This window comes from Hippichthys cyanospilos, chromosome 5 (genome assembly GCF_059441005.1).
Source record: "Hippichthys cyanospilos isolate Australia breed blue-spotted pipefish chromosome 5, RoL_Hcya_1.0, whole genome shotgun sequence".
In the NCBI taxonomy this organism is placed as follows: Eukaryota; Metazoa; Chordata; class Actinopteri; order Syngnathiformes; family Syngnathidae; genus Hippichthys; species Hippichthys cyanospilos.
Genome location: NC_142373.1, coordinates 25,215,379 through 25,234,304, shown reverse-complemented (window position 1 = coordinate 25,234,304; position 18,926 = coordinate 25,215,379). Strand labels below are relative to the sequence as shown.

Below are 18,926 nucleotides of genomic sequence, written 5' to 3'. Positions count from 1 at the left end.
TCCACTTGACTGAAAGTCACCAACCTTGATGAGAGGTGAGGGTGTCTCTTCATCCACAGGCCTCTTCTGGCCTTTTTTTAGAATGCTGGTTGAGGGGGAGGATGAAGGCGACCAGGTTCCTTTGGTCCTGTTACCGCATGGGCTCTGGACCGAGTCTGGCATTAACTCAGCCTCCAAGTCCTTAAGCTTTGCCGGAGAATCTTGGTAGATGGTGCTCACTGTTGATGCAGCGATACAAACATCACTTTGTGCAGCTTCTGGTTTGTTTTCCAGGTTTGAGATGTTGGGTGGCTCTTCTTGGTTTTCCCTTGAAGGCATCTCTTCACCATTATCACCCTCAAGAAGTTTTGTAAAGTCTTCTAAGGGCTGGTCTGATGTCTTCTCAGTATTTGTGACAGAACACTGTACAGCCTTTAAGAGCTCATCTACGATGCTTGAACACTCTTTTTGTTTTCGTTCCTCAGCGGACATTTCTGTGGCAAATTTTGTCTCCTCTGGTGAGGATTCTGAGACCTGTAGCTTGTTTTTAGCTTCTTCAGGAGGAATCTGTGCATCTAGAGCGAAATCCTCAGAAAAGCACTCCTGATTCTGCTCGGTAGATTTAACTTCTGATTCTAATGTTTCAGATGATTCCAAGCCTACAGGTTCACCCTCTTGTGAAGTGGCCGACTTTGCTTTTGCTCGTGAAATACGCTGCCTGCCCTTCCTCATGTTGGGTGATGAGCTGAGAGAGACCTGTTTCTTCCCAATTTCAGGCTTTTCAGAATCTGTTTTTTCTTCAACGGTTCCCAGTGCTTCAACAACAGCAACATCCATTTGACCGTCTTTGCAGCTGTCAGACATCGCCAAAGGTTCAGAAACGGATGGATCTTGGCTTTCTGGGGAATCTTCTTGAACTTGAACGGGTTCCGACATTTCTGAATTCCCTTGGGATTTCCGCCTTTTTGTAGGCAGGGGACATTTTTCTTTGGCCTCTGATGATTCAGATTCTAATGAGTCTATGCTGGCTGTGAGCGCTTTGGAAGATCTTAGTCTCCTGCCTTGAGAAGACTCTGTGGATGCTTCAGCATCTAAAGATTGCAAGCTTTCTGGAGAGGTAGTGGAACTAGAGTTTGACTGATTCTCATGTATTTTGCTCCTCCTCCTTCTGCCTTCTCTAACTTCTGCTGGACTATTTTCTTGAGAACGAGACCTAGTTTGTTTTTTGGACGCGGTACTTGCTTCGCTCTTTCCCACCTCTGAAGATGCCTTACTCCGTCTACGTCGTGGAAGAAGTGGACTGTCAGTGGATGTTGATAGAATTTCTTGTGACCCTTGGCTAAATTCAGTTTCACACTCATCTTCGGTCAACTCTCGATTGTTAAGAATGCATGTTGGCATGCTTATTCTTTCTTGGATTGTGTCATTAGTTAAAGAAGCGATGATCGGACAATCTATTTCAGTTTTTTTTCCCTGTTCTTCCAGGCTATCTGTTTTAGTGGAGACAAGGGCTACATGAAAACCCGCCTTATTTTCACCCTTTCCAATTTGTTGAAGTTCCTCATCCAAGACAGCTTTGCTTGATTCAATAGGTTCTGAAAAAAATTGTGACTGGGAATTACTTTCCTTCAAAATCTGCTTCAATTTTGGAGGTTTGCCACATTTTTGCTGTGTCTGGTTTCTACTATTAGAGCCAATGTCCGATAGTGAGTTTGTTTGACTGGAAAATTTTTGCAGCTTGAGAACCCCTCCAGTTTCGTTAGTTCTGCTCATCCTTTGTGTCTGACTTTCAGTATCACAGTTAGTGTCGAACTCCAAGTCAATGAGACAAGATACCTTTGATGAATTTTCTGGATTCATAAGATCTTCCTCATTATGTTGTAAAGAAGATTGGTCAGGTAGGTCACGTTGTAGCTCTGGTTCCTGCGGTGATTGGTTTTGAGAATCAGCCGGAGTGTCTGATTGACTAGAATCTGTTTGAATGAACAATTTTTTAGACATTGAGTCAGGCTTTAGATGACTCCCTTTGGGATCCTGGAAACAATTCTCAGACCGACTGCCATTTCCCTGTGAGTTGCTTTCAGAATCAGACTGAGGGTCTGGATATGTGTCCATGTGACTGGACAGTTTCTCAGACTGTCCTGGACGCCGAGGAACTTCCACTTGCTCCTCTTCTTCCGAACGCAAGAAGGATTTGGGTGGTCGACGCTGCTTTCGTCGGGACTGACTTTCTAAATCAGAAGAGCTGCCTGACTGTAGCTCACTTTGACTGGACACAGTTTCAGAAAGAGGGTTTGGCTTTGTAAGACACTTCTCCTTGGTTGCCAGTAAGGATTTGCTGTGTCTACGCTGTGACTGGCTTTCAGAATCCGACTGACTCTCTGATTTCAAGCGAGTTTGACTGAGCCTTTTTTTCGGCTTCATTAGCTTTTCCTCTGAGTCTGGTAAGGACTTTCGGCGTTTTGGCTGTGACAAGCTTTCAGATTCTGGTAGCAGATCATTTTGACTTGACTCTTGCGATCTAGATCGTCTCCTTTTGTTTTCAGTTTCAGGGAGGAAATTCTTTGAACTGGTGTATAACTTGACCTTCCTGTGTGATAGAACTTGAGACTTCGTTTGAGATGGGTGAGGGCCGTCACGCCGTGACCTCAGCTGTATTCTACCACTGTCCTGTTCACTGGCCACCTTGCTTCTGGTATTAGGTCTGTTATTTGGTGTGCTTGAATCAACTGGATTTTCTTCTGGGAGTGGATGTTTAGCGTGCTTACGGATTCGCCGCTCGCCGGGAGAAGTCAAACTCTCTGACAACTGCGAATCCTTTCCAGTCTGTTGAGACTCCCCCTCTGGATCTATTTGCCGCTCGCCGGGAGAAGTGAAACTCGCTGACAACTGCGAATCCTTCCCAGTCTGTTGAGACTCCCCCTCTGGATCTGAGCTTCTCATGTCATCTGATGAAGAAGTCACAGCGGAATTCTCCATGACCATATTTTCAGTCTGAGTGTCCGGGATGACATCATCAAAGTCTGTTTCTTTACTTGTAAGCCTTTCAGCCAACCTTACAGGCTCAACTTTCCTCCCACTGTCTATTCTGGTCCTCCGCGGTGACTCTTGGAGGTCACTCAGTGGACATTTTGATAGAGCCTGTGAGGACAACTGAGAATCATGTACCTTGTGCGATTGGGAAGCTTCTGGAGGTGTGATTAAGCCCAGGTTACCAGAGGTGTTCGTGAGGGGACCTGTGAACAAGGATGCGGTACTGGGGCTCGCAGGTTTTCCTTCATTATATTTTTCCAATGTAATGAAGGATTGACGGCGGGTGCCACCACTGGACTTCTGGGGTGTTCCCGAGACTAAATCTGAAGAGCTTGGCGTATTAGGACTGGTGTATTTTTCATTTTGCATGTCCTTCTCTTCGATTCTGCCATTGCTTCTGGCATCTTCCTCCACGGAAAAAGAAGTAGACTCTGGTATAATTTCCTGGTCCTCCTTTGTGGACTCATTTTCCAAGGCTGTGGGGCTTGCAAAGTCTTGAGTCTCCTCTTGGTGAATGTCAGAAGCTTCATTTGCCTCCTGAAGTATCTGTAAACAAATATTCAACTGATGTGACTGGATGGTTTAAAAGGTACTCTGCAGACAGTTTAAGTTTAAACATTGAACAGAATTTGATTGAATAAACAAAAAAAGGACAAGATATACATCTTCATTAGTTGCATGTTTCTTTTCCTCTGCGAATATTTCCGTGGTAACTTGGTCAGCTTCTTCAGGTGGTGATTTGCTCCTATGGAAAATAAATTAGGCAGGTTCTGCTTTTGACACTTTTTCTGAAATGGACTTTGCTGTTTCATGCCACACATGACAATTAGAACTTACTGAGAGTCTTCCTGACTCTGTGTGTACTGTGTGAAAACTGTTGTATCCAAAGAGGCATCCAGGTTGTTGTACATGGCAGGTATGTCAACCCTGTCAAAGATTTCATTTTTAATACATTTGAGGTTGAAATTTAAAAAGAAAAATGGTATTACAATGAAAGATGCAACAGAATTAATGACACAAACAATACCTTTTAGTCCTTTTAACTTCTTTCTGGTGTTCTGTTAAAACTCTCTCTTTTGTTTCAGGTGGAATGAAGACAAAGTCAACAGAGGACTCTTCATCCAGTACTTCCCTGCGAGGAACCTTGGGGGAGCCAAAGTCCAGTTTTGTCTGCAGGAAGAAATTTGGTGACAAACAAAAGGAGGGAAGGAAACTTAAATTCAACTTCAGACTTAATAAAAGACTTACAGAAACTGGTTTGGAGGTCCTTAGAGTCGTTCGGTCACTCAGCTCCGCACTCTCTACATGCACAGGGTCCCTGTGCCCAGTCGGGGCAAGTGGCACACCACTGAGTTTGGTTTCTAACTGTGAACTCTCGCTCTGGAAGGGGGGGAAGCAAATCAGATAAACACAAGTTAAATGAAAAGAGTTGAGTTTAAAAATTCTGGACAACTCACAGAATATGGTGCACTGAGCTCATCAGCCACAGTGACCGCCTCAAAGCCAGGAAGAATGATGGGTGTCTTTTGCTTCACTTGGCTCAGAACTGGTCTGGAAAGATCCCCCCCGGAAACATTACAAAATGCAGTTACCCGGACCAAGCCTCAGGATCAGCTAATGGTTTTTAAGTAATCTCTTATGACTGTTTGACGATGATTGCCAGATGATCGCTATATAAGACGGTGGTTTTCACCTGAGCTCATCTGGGTAGGTCAGGCTGACTGCGTTAGCGAAGGTGGAATTCCAGAAGTGTGTGATGGCTGTGCGGTGCAGCTTGTTCTTGTGCGTGAACAGCACACAGAGGAACGGTGAAAGCAGAGCCAGGAGGTCTGAGTCACTGGCCAACATGGCGCGGCTCTGAATGCAGACTAAGACCTCACCCAGAAGCTTCTCCATCTGGGGAGTGAGGGGCAACACGTGAAGTCTACGAAATTAACTTTCAGGTAAGGTTAGAAAAAGAACCCACTTTGGCAAGAATCTGCGTCGTAAATCGGGGAGGATCACAGGTTGCTTGCTTATAGAGGCCAACCAGATGTGGAATGAGGGCGGTCAGAGCCTCCTTGACTGCGTTTGCTAGCATCAGGTTGGTGAAGAGGGTGGACAAGACAGAGAGCAGCGCCATGCCTGTGTTTTCTGATGGAGCATCCTCCGCTGACAGGTAAATATCCAGACACTGAAGCAACAGGGACTGGAAGGTGGACAAGTTTCCAAGAGCCTTGTTTTTCTTCCTGGTCCAGTTTACAGGAGTGTGAGGAGCTGCAGGAAGAGGAAGTTGAGATTAGTTTTTGTTGAGGACCCAATTTGCTCTGACAGGAAAAAAGCGTAAGCCCCAGAAGAAAATAAGCAGAATTCTGCTTGATTATGAAATAAACATTTCATATTCAAATCACATTTCACTCCTTCCCTTTCTTGGAAGCATGGCAAAGATTGATAAAATACGGGCAGAAATATTTAGGAATACTTTTGTCGAGACTTTGCAAACACTAGACAAATATATGTAGTAAATAAACATGTATTTATACCATCTGGTGATCATAGACCAGTTATTTTTTATAAACAAGATGGATGATTGATGAAAATCATGATCAAGTAAAGCCTAAAAAGAAGTGAACTTACACTTGAGTTTCTGCTGGAATTGTGGCATGTAGGGAGAAAAGTCCACACATTCTACCATCACTTGAAGGATGCAGGCAAAAGCTGTCAATGTGGATGGAACCTGAAACAACATCAGTTGTTTTAAGGTAACAGAAACAAATCAGTCAGGTGTGGTTTTAACATTAAAAATTAAAAAAAATAAAATAACGCATTCTCTGTTTTATCTGATTTTTTTTAAATAACAAATAGTTCTTAGTATAATATCCATACAACGCATCTATTGTATGAATAAAGTTTATATTCTATTAATAAAGTTTGATGACTTTGCTGATTGTTTTTAATACATTCCCTTGAGTGAAGCACCATCTAGTGGCTGCATAACGCAACTCTATCTAGTGGATGCATAATGCAACCCCAGCCAGTACTATGGTTTCAACTCAATGCGCGCCTTATAATCCGGTGTGCCTTATATATGTCATTTTTTAGAAACTCCGCCATTCATTGATGGTGCGCCTTATAGTCCGGTGCGCCTTATAGTGCGGCAAATATGGTAATCAAGGTGGCCGGTTTGCGGTCGCTGGGAGCTATCCAACACGGCCAGCTGAGCTTTCAATACAAATACAGAGCCAAGCACAAGCACTCACCTGGCTTGTAGAATGGCGGAAGGGAAAACTTGGAACAACTGGTATGTGCAGCGTTTGCTTCCTTTTTTAACAGCTATTGAACCATAGTTACTGTGCCAAGATTATGATCGTGCAGCATTGGCAGCTCAGTATTTATCACAGTATTGGTCACTTGATCACGACGTTGAAACTTTTTTTGGGGGGGGGCACGAGTATTGCCGCAAAGCGCGGGACACGCGGTGTAAAAAAAGAAGAATAAAAGGTGCTGTAGGAGAGAATATTGGCCCTGCTAAATCCCAGAAAAGTGAAAGTTCTCAGCAATGCCCTCCTTTCCGGATCCACTGTAAAGTGCACAGCAAGCTCACTCCCCCACTCTTGCGTGGCAAAAGTGACTTGATCGTCTTGACCGAGCGACAAAACGCCTCGCGTAGAGCATAAAGGACATGCTTTTTCGCGTTTGGTGTGCACGTAGCATAAAGGGTCACCTCAATCATTCTTGGCATTTAAAGATTTAAATAAATAATGTGCAAACAATTGGGGGGGGGGGTCATCCAAGGGTGTAAATGCTCTTACTTTGAGGGCTTCGCGATCAAGCGTGGCGGCCATTTTGACACAGAGCTCCTCACAGCAGATGTTCTCCTCTGCAGTAACCACCAGAGCTGAACAACGTGCAAATACCTTGTACAGTTTGGTCCATGCAGACAGCATAGACCTCTGGGCCGCCTGCAAAGGAGTCTTCAATTTATGGAACTTTCAAAGCAGACTTTCTGATGAATTAACATTTGCATAAGCAAACCTGCTGCTGAGGCAATCCACTCAGGTGGTGTGTGATGGGGAACATCAGGGCTGAGTGCATGGCGCTGAAGTTGTGTTCCAAGGCGTCACCTTGGTTGACTTCATTGGACTGCAACAAGATTTAAAACACTTTTGAAACCAACTACCGCTCATTGATGTATGTATAGTGTTTAGTATAGCTGCCAACGCGTCTGAGAATGTCCTCGTGGACTCCTCCCAATCGGATGCTCCTGCAACACCTCACAAGGGGAATGTCTAGGAGCCATTGTAATCCAAGAACTGAGGTACCTCATCTGTTTTCTCTCAATGCAGAAGCGCAGTGGCTCTACTGAGCTCCTCCCGGATGACTGAACTTCTCACCCTACTTCAGCACTGACTCCCCACAGAAGAAACTCATTTTGGGCGCTTGTACCCAGAATCTCAGACCCTGCTGATGGTGCACTGTTCTATGGCTAGGACAAAAACGACACTGCACCTTGTAAATCGGAGATTCGACTTGCTGGCAGAACCTACACACCAACGTTCTAACTTGAATAGATTTTACCAGGGAGACGTGTAGTTGAAGACACACTCCAGTGCTCCTCCTCATCAAAGGGAACCTTCAACCCGGCTTATCAATTCAGATGAACTGCCCCAGATGTCCACACAATGTGGACATGAGCCTTTAAGAACTTAGGAGATCTCATCCACCCCAGCAAATTTGCCAACTTGGAGCTTTCTAATCCCCACATAGACTTACACCCAGAGAGGGAATTACCTCTGCCTCAGGGAACTTGGATTTAATTTCCCAAACAGTGGAGGTATCAAGTCGAATTGACAGTTTTAAAGTATTCTTTCCCACTACTAACAACGTTCCCAGCTGAGGTCAGCAAGCACCCCATTCCAACAATAAACTATACAATGTTAATGGTGCACTGCTTCCCCTTCCTAAGACACAATACGGTGGAAAAGAATTTCTCGGAAGCTATCCAAAAGTCATTATCCATACCAAACTCCTAGTTCGTTGAAAAAATAAATAAATAAAATAAACTGAAAATAAGAGAACCCTGAATTAAATTTTATGCTGTACCTGTGTGATTGTGTCTGTAAGCGGGGTGACCAGGACGCTCCATATCCTCAACATGTGCTCCTTGCTCTGCATGGAGGAGGCAATGCGGGCAAGGGCGCTCAAAACTGCTTCAGCGAACGCTAGCGGGGAAGTGGGGCCCGACAGGCTGCAGTCCACCAGTGTTTGGAGGCATTGATAAAACCTGCACGCACAAAGAAATCAAATCTTTCATGCGGGAAGGGACCAGAGGTGGGCATTGGATCACTAGAGATGGGACGTCCGTAAGTCACGAAAATTGAAGATCTTAGAAAAATAAAATAAAAACAAATGAGAGACTAAGCACTGACGGAAGTGGGATTTTGTCCGTTAGTGCAATCGGGTCAAGTATGAACCTTTGATCCTCGGCGATATTAACATATAAAAAAACGGCTACGTACATGTCAAATCAAGCATTTTCATTCATCCTACCACCAGGGGATGAACGCAAGGTTAAGACTTCATCAAGCTTAAGAAATAGCAAGCGAGCAAATCATGCAGCAGCATCTACAAGGGTGGCAGCAAAGTCTGTTTTATGCAAGCTCCATGCGGCTCCAGCTGTCAAATGATGCCATTTTGGCAACCAAGCCCCTCCGCGCAGGCTAGATTTTCCGCGGCCCTTACCTTTCAGAATTTCTTTACTGCTACTATTGCTTATGGAAGTTTGCTGATACAAACACTTGATTCAGCTGAAAAAGATTAACGTGACCGAAATACCATAAACAACTTCTGGTGAACACACACACTGGGGAGAAATGAAAAGTCTATTAAAAAAAAAAAAGGCTGTGAAGAATTTCGATTGTTGGAGTCATGTTGTTAGTATGATGTAGACTGTATTTACTGGCAGAATATTGTGGGATATTCAAATGCAAAACGCGTGCCGGCGGGATTCCGCATGTCTTCTTTCCACACAGAGCATTCATGCGTCAAACATAAACCAAGCCTTAACAGCAACCTCAAATGAGAGAGTGGAACGTGATGACGACAATGAAGTTGGCTTCGCGTGCGCGCTCCCAAGAGCCCGCGCTCATAAGTCAATGCATGCATTACCAATTACATCACTACAATGCTGGTCTGCTATTGGTTGGCATCACGACTCCTTATCTACCGGTCTGCTATTGGTCAGTGTCACAGAGTCACTAAGATGCTGGTCTGCTATTGGTCCGCATCACCGTTCAAAATGGCGGCATTTTAAAGCTTTGTTCTCGTGTGAGTGCTTAAAATACAGCATTTATTGTGAATTTTAGTGCTTAAATCAAACTTTAATTGGTTAACCAATGGGTCCCAAGATTGCTAGTGATGCTAGAGAGAGAAGGAAGAAGATGATTAGTAAGGAAACGAAGCAGGAGATAATCAAGAAATATGAAGAAGGCTAGAATAGGCTCCCCATATTAGGGAATATGGCCATAACAAGCTTGTCAGGTCACTCAAAGATAAATAAATCCTTGCTATATTTTTTTATTTATGATGTTATTTCATTGAAAACATGTATATTATATATAAGTAGCAATTACTATCCTATATTGTTACCAATTTTTAATAGGTGCATACAATGTTGATGTTTTTACCTGAAGTTTTACATGAATTAGCTATTTAACATAATAGTTAAATAATAACAAATTCACGTTACGATCCCAACTGTAGAACAGATTAATCTTGTAATCCGGGGGCCCACTGTATTTGTCATCATTTAAATACAAAATATAGTTACGGCAGAAGGTTGATAGTAGAAATCATTAAGGTTCATTAGTGCCATAGTTCGACACTAAAAATGGTTATGTAACACTTTGAGACCATTAAACATCAAAAAACGCATATATCTTTGTCCAATCAAAAGGAAGAGATGTGATCGAGCAGGTAGTATAAAACAGTAAACAAGTAGCTCACGTATGGAATGTAAATTAGCTCGTTTCCATCTTATAAATAAATCGAGAATGGTCTCATGTTCTAATTAAGCTCATTGCATGAGACTATTAAAAGAGTGATTTTTGCATTAGGCATCTGGGTGGGTGTCTATATCTGTCGCCACCATTACAACACTGTATGCATCAGCAAGAAAGGTCCGTGTGACAACGGTGGCACAAATACAGTATGGTTATGGAGATGCCTTGAGATGGATATTGTTAGTCAAACTTTTTTTTTTCCTAGAGCCAGTTTCATGCATTCAATGCAAATAACGCCATCAAGTACCACGTATTAAGTACCAGTAGAGGAATCCTGCATACACTTCCTACTTATAAGAATCATGGGAGCTGTGGTACTTACAAATTAAACAAATAAGATTAGACTAACCCATGAAAACACCAAACACTATTGATTTATTAATGGTAAAAAAAAGGATTCACTTACGATAACTAAATAACATTTAAAAGAAACAGACTGTATTCACCTGGCATCTTCAACGTAGACACCCAGCATGTTGCTGTCGAAGAAAAGCAGAATGAGGAAGAGTGCTGGTGTTCCCTGCCAAGAACAAGAAGCAAAAGTCAGTCATCTCCAAGATAGCTTTAGTGAAGTGTGGGGTCTTATGCTCACATTCAGCACGTCCATCTTGCCCACTTGGTAAGAGGCAGAACCTAAAATGCGTGGGGGGATGCCTTTGATGGTGCTTTCGAAGAGAATCTAAAGGAAATACAGTAAGAGGTAAATAGAGTGAACACCTGCCCATTTGGTACTACCAAGTCCAGCTATTGACATTTTATCCTGCTGAACCTATCGCCAAAATTTCAATTAAATTTATATAATGCCCTAAAGCTCCTATCCAACTCGGGGAGAACGTTTGTGAGTGTGGGCAAATGTTGCAAAAGCGCATTCAACTCAGAGGTTTGTCCAGGTTCATTCAAGGTTGGAAATGTTCACCGACAGTTTCAACGATATTTCTTGTCGCAAGAAAATTTTCTTCAAAATTTACAGGTTTGCAGGTGAACATCCGGAAAACGTTTGCGACCTGATGGCCTGAAGATAGCGCAAAAGCCCAGGCTAATGGACAAGTTGTAACTGGTGCCATGTAAATGTAGTTATAGCATCATATGCGTTATCACAACCCACTATGCCTCCCCCTCGCTACTCGAGCTGGTAATTCTAAATTGTATTTGTTAGTTTTTGCTGCATATTTACACTTTATTAAGATGCAGGCTTGTCAACAAGTGAGAGACATGAGTTCTTTGCACGGATGTTTACCGTGGTCTTGCACTTTTCATCTTTACATATGTCATACAGCTAATAAACATAAAATTGACATTATCTATGGCTAACATTGTACATATTCACAGAAAAACACATACCACTTCTGTAAACAAACCGCTGAACACTTCCACTTGAATCACTAAACTAGCATGCTGTCGGGTCAGAGTTTAGTGTCTGGCGTTAGCATCATTACCAGCACATTAGCAAATTAACTGAAAGAAGACTGAACAACAAAACACACAGGAAGTACTACGCATAACCTTAAACTGAACTTGAATAAACGTACATGCTCAAAATGATCAAAAAATGAATCGTTATTGCTCTTGTGGACTTATAAAACAACGAAAATAAAGTTCTCTTCATGCACAACCAACCAATCAGCGCCAGCTCAAGGCAAACAAAAGAACAGCATTCATATAGTCAACTGCGACATTTAATAATATTTAAGGGTTTGGGTCTTTTTTCTTGGCTTGGAATGAATAAAGCATATTTACATTTACAAGGACCTCTACTTAAGAAAAATTCACATTACAAAATGACTTAAGCTTGTAAGTAGAGGTACCATTGTATTACTTTTGGCAATTAAGACCAACTCTTCATGCCAATTCATCATTTTTTGATATTCATGGAAGGGGCTTACTCAGAATGTATGAGGTTTACAGTATATTAAAACATGATTGTTTGTTCATGTTATTAATGTTTGCTTTCGCAAATACTTGGGGAATAGCAGAATAAAGGACGGATGAAGCAAAATTGGATGTGCTTTTTGTTTTTATATTTTCAGTTAACAGGACGTGACGTCATCTTTAGTCAATGGCTTATGGTGTTTTAAAGGTATTTAATGATTATGAAAAATTATAGACAAAACTTGACTGTTTTACTTTAGAAAATCACTGAACTAAAGGCGGCTTGGTGTCGCAGTGCCGCAATAGCATGTGGGACCCGAGTTAAGGCCTTTCTGTGTGAAGTTTGCATGTTCTGCCAGAGGCCCTTGTGCGTTCTCTTCAGGCACTCCAGCTTTCTCCCACATTCCAAAAACAAGCATGGAAGGTATATTAGCCACTCTAAATTGTCCTTAGGTGTGATTAGGTGTTAGTCTCAGTGTGCCCTGCAATTGGCTAACAGCCAGTTGAAGGTGTCCCCTGCCTGTCCGAAGTCCATGATAGGCACCAACAAGCCTGCGACCTTTGTGAGCATAAGCTGCGCTCGAAAATGGATAGATGGGTTGGCTGGATAAAGCTTCCTTGAGGGGTCCCAACACTGCTTTGAAGGATCATCTCTTATTCGATAAGATAAAGGACGGACACTCTTGGATGGACACTCTTACCAGCACTTTGTCAGCAGGAAGAGCTTCTGAGCAAACAATGTTCTGCAGGGCTTGAAGCGCAAGGGTCAGAACCTCACAGCCATGTCGATCCTTCTTACCGCCTGCAGAGACAAAACCATTAGCACACTCAAACAAGCCTCTGCTACAGTCACATGACCGACGAAGATCGGTCACCATCATTGGGCAAGAAGCCCTCAGTGATTGTCTCTCATCAAAGCAGCTCAAACAACTGAATGCTCAGACTTAAACTGATGATGATGGCATTGAGTCGGGCAAGAGGCATGGGTGTGATCTCTCAATCTGCCTCTGCAATGACTTGAGACCCGGGCCCAATCAATTGTGCTCTATGTGGCACCACCTGGGAGGGAACTATGGCTTTAAGAACTCTCCTCATGGCGTGGGGGGCCACAACAGCATGAATCAAGAATGTCCAAAACATTTTGCCACAAGAGCAGATATGTTGTAATCACACTTTTTGTCCCATACGGACACACCTTACATAGTAAGACATAACATGTATAATTTTCTCTGAAAGTTAACTACTTTCTACAAAGTTCGCTTACCAGATTCGATGCTCAGTGCAACATAATGTATAAGATGATCCCATAAGAGTTTTAAGAGGGCATCTGTGGAGATATTTAGAATCATATCAACAGTGAAAAAATTTGCAAGTAATTCAAAGTTAATATATAAAAGAGACCAATTTTACACCTTAAAGGCCAATTCTACACAATTTAAGACCTCTTACTCATTAAATGTGACACCTTAATATGGACTGAATATATTACACCCAATATTCAAGTTGTGCTGTTATCATTTTGATATACTACGTACATATGACATTTTTGCGGGTATTCTACAGAAATTGAATTTGTATGTTGAAATTACTACATCGAGTGTCCCTGAAATGTTTGTAAGATTTGAAATAGTTACAATATTAATTTTGTAAAAGACTGTGAGCGTGTGCATTGTACTATTAATTGATACATGGTAGTTGAATGATGGTTTTGAAATAAACTACTCTGTTAGGTTAAATCAGTTTTATTTTTTTAATATTGTTTTGCTGCATATTTTTACTTTTATTATTTTAATTTAGTTTGATAAAAGTTTGTTAATGGAACAAATTCTGTACTATATATTTAGTTTATAAATAAAACAGTTTAGTTATGTCAAAATATGACTGCATCAAAAAGAATTTTAAAATGATGTAATTTAGAGTCGCAATCTCAGTACAGTACAGTGAAATCGCAATACCATGATAATTATGCTCAAGGTTATCATACCATCAAAATCTGATATAATCCCATGCCCACTTGTGCATAATTTGCTTAAACACCACTATCAAGTCGTTATCCATTGTAAATATATTTTATAATGCTCCTATCCAGCATTCGGTCACTTGTGTAAAACCTTCATTCATTTATTTAGGTAATTTTATAGTTGATTTTTAAAAATTCAACAAAATAATTTGATTTACTGACCAGCTCTATTTTCAATTTGTATTTATGTTGCATACAATACATGTTAACTTCATAAATATCCCAAATTTCAAAGAATTATACAATCCTAATTGTTTTGATGAAAAAATATAAATGACATAATTGGTTACACTAATAAAGAAAATATGAGGCACACCTGGAGCATCCTTGCCAACAACATTGAAGCCATCTTTGATGCTGGAAATGAGCACAGCAGCATGTTTGCTGAAGGAGGAAGCGGCGCTCAAGAGGGGATGCCTCAAAGGCTCTAGGACGGAATAAAAATATTTTATAGAAGAGTGAAGGTGCTGCAATTCATACATTTTTAGTAGTAAAGTAGGAGAAGTAAAGTGGAAAATTCACCGAGAGTAAGGATCAGCTTGCTTTTGGTCGCTGTGGCAACCACCTCGGGTCCTAGGAAATAGTGAAGCAGCATTTCCAGGCCCAAAAACTTGATAGAGGGGGAGGAGAGCTGCATGCTGGAGTTCAAGCTCAGTCGTGATGCACCAGGTGTCAGGCTGTTAAAGCCCTGAGGGCCTCCTGGAGCAAAAACATAAAAAATAAATAAATAAATAACATTGTTGCATTATCAACTACTCTCTTATTTTCATACACTTCAATTAAAAGCAAATTTTGACTCTATAAACAAGAGGCCTGAACAAGTGAGAACCGGCCCACTTCTCCAAAATGTCCTTACTCAATAAAAAAATTCTTATCGGTTCTCACAAGTCTAGCCCATCAGGAACACATAACGTGACGTTTTTCTTCTAATTCACTGGCTATGTCACAAAAATGTTACATAAATTTAATTTGCATTTGATGTCAGCACCAATGCATTAAAACTGGCAATATAAGAGAAACAGAAAATTGACTATTTGCATTATTATTAAAATCTGCACTTTGGTTTGATTTGTATACATATAGTATGTTTGACCATACTGTAACATACCGTTACAGTATGTTTACACACACACACACACACACACATCCACGCACGCACGCACACACACACAATGGACTACTGCCAAACAAAATTATTCCATTCCGGAGTTGCGATCATAAGGCGTGCAATAGAAACCGATGGTTATTAGCTAATGTGTGCAAAACCCCAGGTAAATACATCCAAATGTTATATACATATTAAAAATGAGGAACAAAATTGAATAGTAAGAACTACTTACATATATTATACATGTCTATAATTAAATAACATACATTTTTTATTTCCCTTTGGAGTGTTGCGGCCATATTTCCTAGTGAGGCTAACGATGCGCGCATCCTCTTCAAATTTCGTGATTATCTCCAGCTTCGTTTCCATAGTAATCATCATCTTCCCCTTTAACATTACTAGCAATCTTGGGACTCATGGCTAATCAATTAAAGTTTGAATTAAGCACTAAAATGCACAATAAATACAATATTGAAAGCACTCGCACGAGATCAAGTCTTTAACATAGCATCTTAGTGACACTGTGACACCGACCAATAGCAGACGAGCATCTTAGTGACACTGTGAAGCTGACCAATAGCAGAACAGCATCTTAGTGACGTATGAGCGTGGCGCGACTCAGAGCCGCACGTACGCACACTGACTGCCAAGTTTCCATTTCATGATTGTTGTTGATGCTGTAAAGTGGGAAATATGCCCTAAAGAGGGGATGAAAAAACTTAGTATTCCACTTCGTAATGTGACATAAACATAGACCAGGGACGCCGAAACCAGGGGATCCACTGTACAGTATATAAATATATTGACAAGGACCTTAAAAAAAAATTGCATTCAACATTGCAAACTTTTTAACGCGCGCACACACACACTAGGTTACCCTGGTGTTGAACAAACCAGATTTAGGTGTGCTGTTTGCCGCAACACCATTCTGACCCCTGGCAGGAGTGGATGGGGTCGAGGTGGCTTCAGATCCAATGGTATACTGTAGCAGTGGGAGTGACACCTGAGGAGAGAAAACAATATTTACTAAATTTCAAGCAGCAGTGAGTCAAATGCAATAGTGAAACCACAACAAAAAGAACCACAACAAAAAAGATATTTATCTACCAGATCAAAGTGTGAAGACAAGTTGGGCCCAAGTTGTACCACTAGGTACCACCACACTTCCACCTTGGTAAGCATCAGAGCCTCGGTCCGGATATTGATGGACATGAGGGGCTGCATGAGAAGCTTCATGCGCTTTGCACTACAAAGGATGTCTTGGAGAGAAACAAAACTGCAGTTAAACAAGCACATAAGCAACCAGCAAATGATAGTAATAATAACATCAAGGGAAAAACACTTACCGGGATTAAGAGCAAAGTTATCAATTAAACTCTTCCAGGCAATAAAGGCAATTTTCTTGATGGTGGGAGAGGAGCTGCGAAAACCCAGCTCCTCCAGATGGAGCAAGGAGTTGATAAAAGGACCTCCTCGGTGGAGCAGCTGAAGAGCAAACACGAGCTATTAGTTTCCAGTCAAACACCACAACAGTGTACAAACATTGCTAATTAAGTCAGAAATCATTTACCAAGACCTGCAATATCACAATGTTGCAGTATAGTAAATCCTTGTCGATTCTTTTGTAGCGCGAAACTAAAACTATTCACAGCATTAGTCATTCACAAACATGGCCTCTGCATAGCTGAAGTTGTTTGTGCTTCATTTTGGACTCTCCATTGCGGATTGACTGTTCTGCCTTTGTCAAAACTAAACAAAAGGGCTTATGAAAATGATTTTGTCATTGGTGAAATGAACAGTTTTTGTATCAAAAGTATAAGTGGTCCCACTTACTATGTAGTGGTGCGTACAAGAGTTGAGTACTCGTACTGGTATCAGTCAAAGAAAACATGGCATTGAATATCCTTCCTTATAACTTTTTGGATGAATATAAATATCGTATTTTCCGCACTATAAGGCGCACCTAAAAGCCTTTAAAAAAAAAGCTGATGGTGCGCCTTATAATCAGGTGCGCCTTATATATGGATCAATATTGAGATTGGGATTCGTAGATGGGGAATGAACTGATAAAGTAAGCTTTACCTGTTTCTTTTATGTGTTTATAGTTGAACAAGGTTGGTCATATTGATATTGAGTTATTATGCTATTGGAAGTTTGGAGTTATTATTTGAGTTATTGTTATTATTTTGAATATTACTATATTGTGATTGAAAAAGTTTAAAGTTTGAAGTTGCTTAGGTCTTGGCTATCATTCACATATTGTACTTATTTTTTTTAGATTTTTTTGAGCATCCATAGTATATATGCAGGCATAGAGAGCAAAAGTTTGGTCTTGGGAGAGTTCTCAGGTATAGGAATAAAATAAATAGCAATTAGGGCTGTCAACAATAAAGCGTAAAAATGAATAAATCAATAACGCAATATATCCCTCAGGCTCAGACTGAATTTGTCCACAACTTTGTCCCATAGCTCCCCTACGCGTACGTTTCCCTATGCGGAATACAAACGCAGCCAGCCAAAATGAGAGTAAAGAATGACTCAGGTTTGCTTCATGGGAAATTCCGTTTTAAAAAGTTGCCTAATAGTAAACTAGATAAAACAAAAGTTGTGTGCACTTATTGCTTTGTTGAGCTGGTGTTTCATCATAGCACAATCACCTTGGAGCAAAACATGTCTTTGCTAGCAAAGAAGCTAACATTGGGGAAACAAGCAGCTGTCATCAAGCAACGCTAGCTGACTGTGCAGACTCGGACTCGTCAACAAAAGGACAAGTACGTAGGCACATTGTCTGTTAGCAGTGTAAGCTGTGTAGTTTTATATGGACGCTTTGTTTATTGGATACAAGTTGACTTGTTACCTAAAAATGTAAAACTGGTTAAGTAATTCTTCAAACAAACATACTTGCTGTCTTGAAATTTTTAAGACAGTCTTTTAGTATTAGCATATAGATTTTATGCAGCAACAATGTTCAGCCCAAGGAAACAGTGTGATTAATCATGATTAATCGCACATTAGGCATATTATTCACTTGATTTTTTTTTTTTTTTAATGGTTTGACAGCACAAACAGCAATATAAAAAACAGGTGTTCACCTTTCCTAGAAGTTTGACAAACAATGGCCAGAGCTTGAGGACATTCATTTCATTTTTTGACATGAAAAGCTTCTGTAGCTCTGGAATCAGTTTCTGTGACGACAAACAAAACATGCATGAATCATTTTATGGTTTGGATCAACTCTAACCTCCAGAGGATGGTTACCCACCGTGGACATCAAGGGCTCGACGATGGCAGCCACTTCTGTCTGTTTTTGCAGCAGCAAAGGCAGGCCGAGCTCCATGGCAGCCGCCGCCCGCAAGCGCACCTTGGAGGCTGAATGCACCACAAGAGGGATGACGAGCTTGGCCCAGCACACGGCCCAATCGCCCATCTGAGCTGGAACCTGCTCGAGCAGCCTACAAGCACAGGAAAACCATATACTCAAATCAATTTAATTTCATTGGCATGCATTGTTTTGTTTTGGACTTTGTTTTATTTTTTGGACATGAACAAGTTTTGCATGCTTTTTTTTTCTCTGGAGCATTTGCTTCATTTTCTGTATGAATATTTGTTCCTAGTTAGCTCATTTAATTTACATGTGCGCACAAGAGTGAGGAGGGAAAGCGGAAGAATAAAGACATGATTGAATGCTATTCCTGTCATTGTTGATCTATCTATTTAGTAGAAAGACGACACATATTCATCTCCTCTTCAATGTGATTGGGAGCTGCAATAGGCAAAATCCACTTTTAATGCTCAAACAGATCCATGACGGTCAAACTCCATTCGTTAACAGCAGAGCGAAAAGTTGCCCTCACATTCGGAAGTATGGCTTTCGTGT

At 41.2% G+C, this 18,926-nt stretch overlaps 1 protein-coding gene and 1 long non-coding RNA gene across 2 annotated transcripts in view; one reads left to right on the top strand and one right to left on the bottom strand.

Moving 5' to 3' along the window:
• The window catches only part of LOC148424105 (telomere-associated protein RIF1-like), a 29,365-nt gene that overhangs the window by 5,267 nt on the left and 5,172 nt on the right, over nt 1-18,926 (bottom strand). The window contains exons 7-29 of the mRNA XM_088415419.1: nt 18,312-18,501; nt 18,142-18,234; nt 16,396-16,534; nt 16,157-16,308; nt 15,944-16,052; nt 14,464-14,640; nt 14,258-14,368; nt 13,186-13,248; nt 12,623-12,723; nt 10,645-10,731; nt 10,499-10,572; nt 8,095-8,275; nt 7,027-7,134; nt 6,804-6,953; nt 5,629-5,728; nt 4,979-5,268; nt 4,706-4,908; nt 4,470-4,563; nt 4,261-4,392; nt 4,040-4,182; nt 3,850-3,939; nt 3,676-3,757; nt 25-3,558 (exon numbers count right to left, since the gene is read on the bottom strand). Coding sequence (XP_088271545.1) covers nt 25-3,558; nt 3,676-3,757; nt 3,850-3,939; nt 4,040-4,182; nt 4,261-4,392; nt 4,470-4,563; nt 4,706-4,908; nt 4,979-5,268; nt 5,629-5,728; nt 6,804-6,953; nt 7,027-7,134; nt 8,095-8,275; nt 10,499-10,572; nt 10,645-10,731; nt 12,623-12,723; nt 13,186-13,248; nt 14,258-14,368; nt 14,464-14,640; nt 15,944-16,052; nt 16,157-16,308; nt 16,396-16,534; nt 18,142-18,234; nt 18,312-18,501 — 6,403 coding nt within the window. The remainder of the gene's footprint in view (nt 1-24; nt 3,559-3,675; nt 3,758-3,849; nt 3,940-4,039; nt 4,183-4,260; nt 4,393-4,469; nt 4,564-4,705; nt 4,909-4,978; nt 5,269-5,628; nt 5,729-6,803; nt 6,954-7,026; nt 7,135-8,094; nt 8,276-10,498; nt 10,573-10,644; nt 10,732-12,622; nt 12,724-13,185; nt 13,249-14,257; nt 14,369-14,463; nt 14,641-15,943; nt 16,053-16,156; nt 16,309-16,395; nt 16,535-18,141; nt 18,235-18,311; nt 18,502-18,926) is intronic.
• On the top strand, nt 17,673-18,738 carry LOC148424106 (uncharacterized). The gene is made up of 2 exons (XR_015865656.1): nt 17,673-17,820; nt 18,297-18,738. It is a non-coding gene; the product is annotated as an uncharacterized LOC148424106 (long non-coding RNA).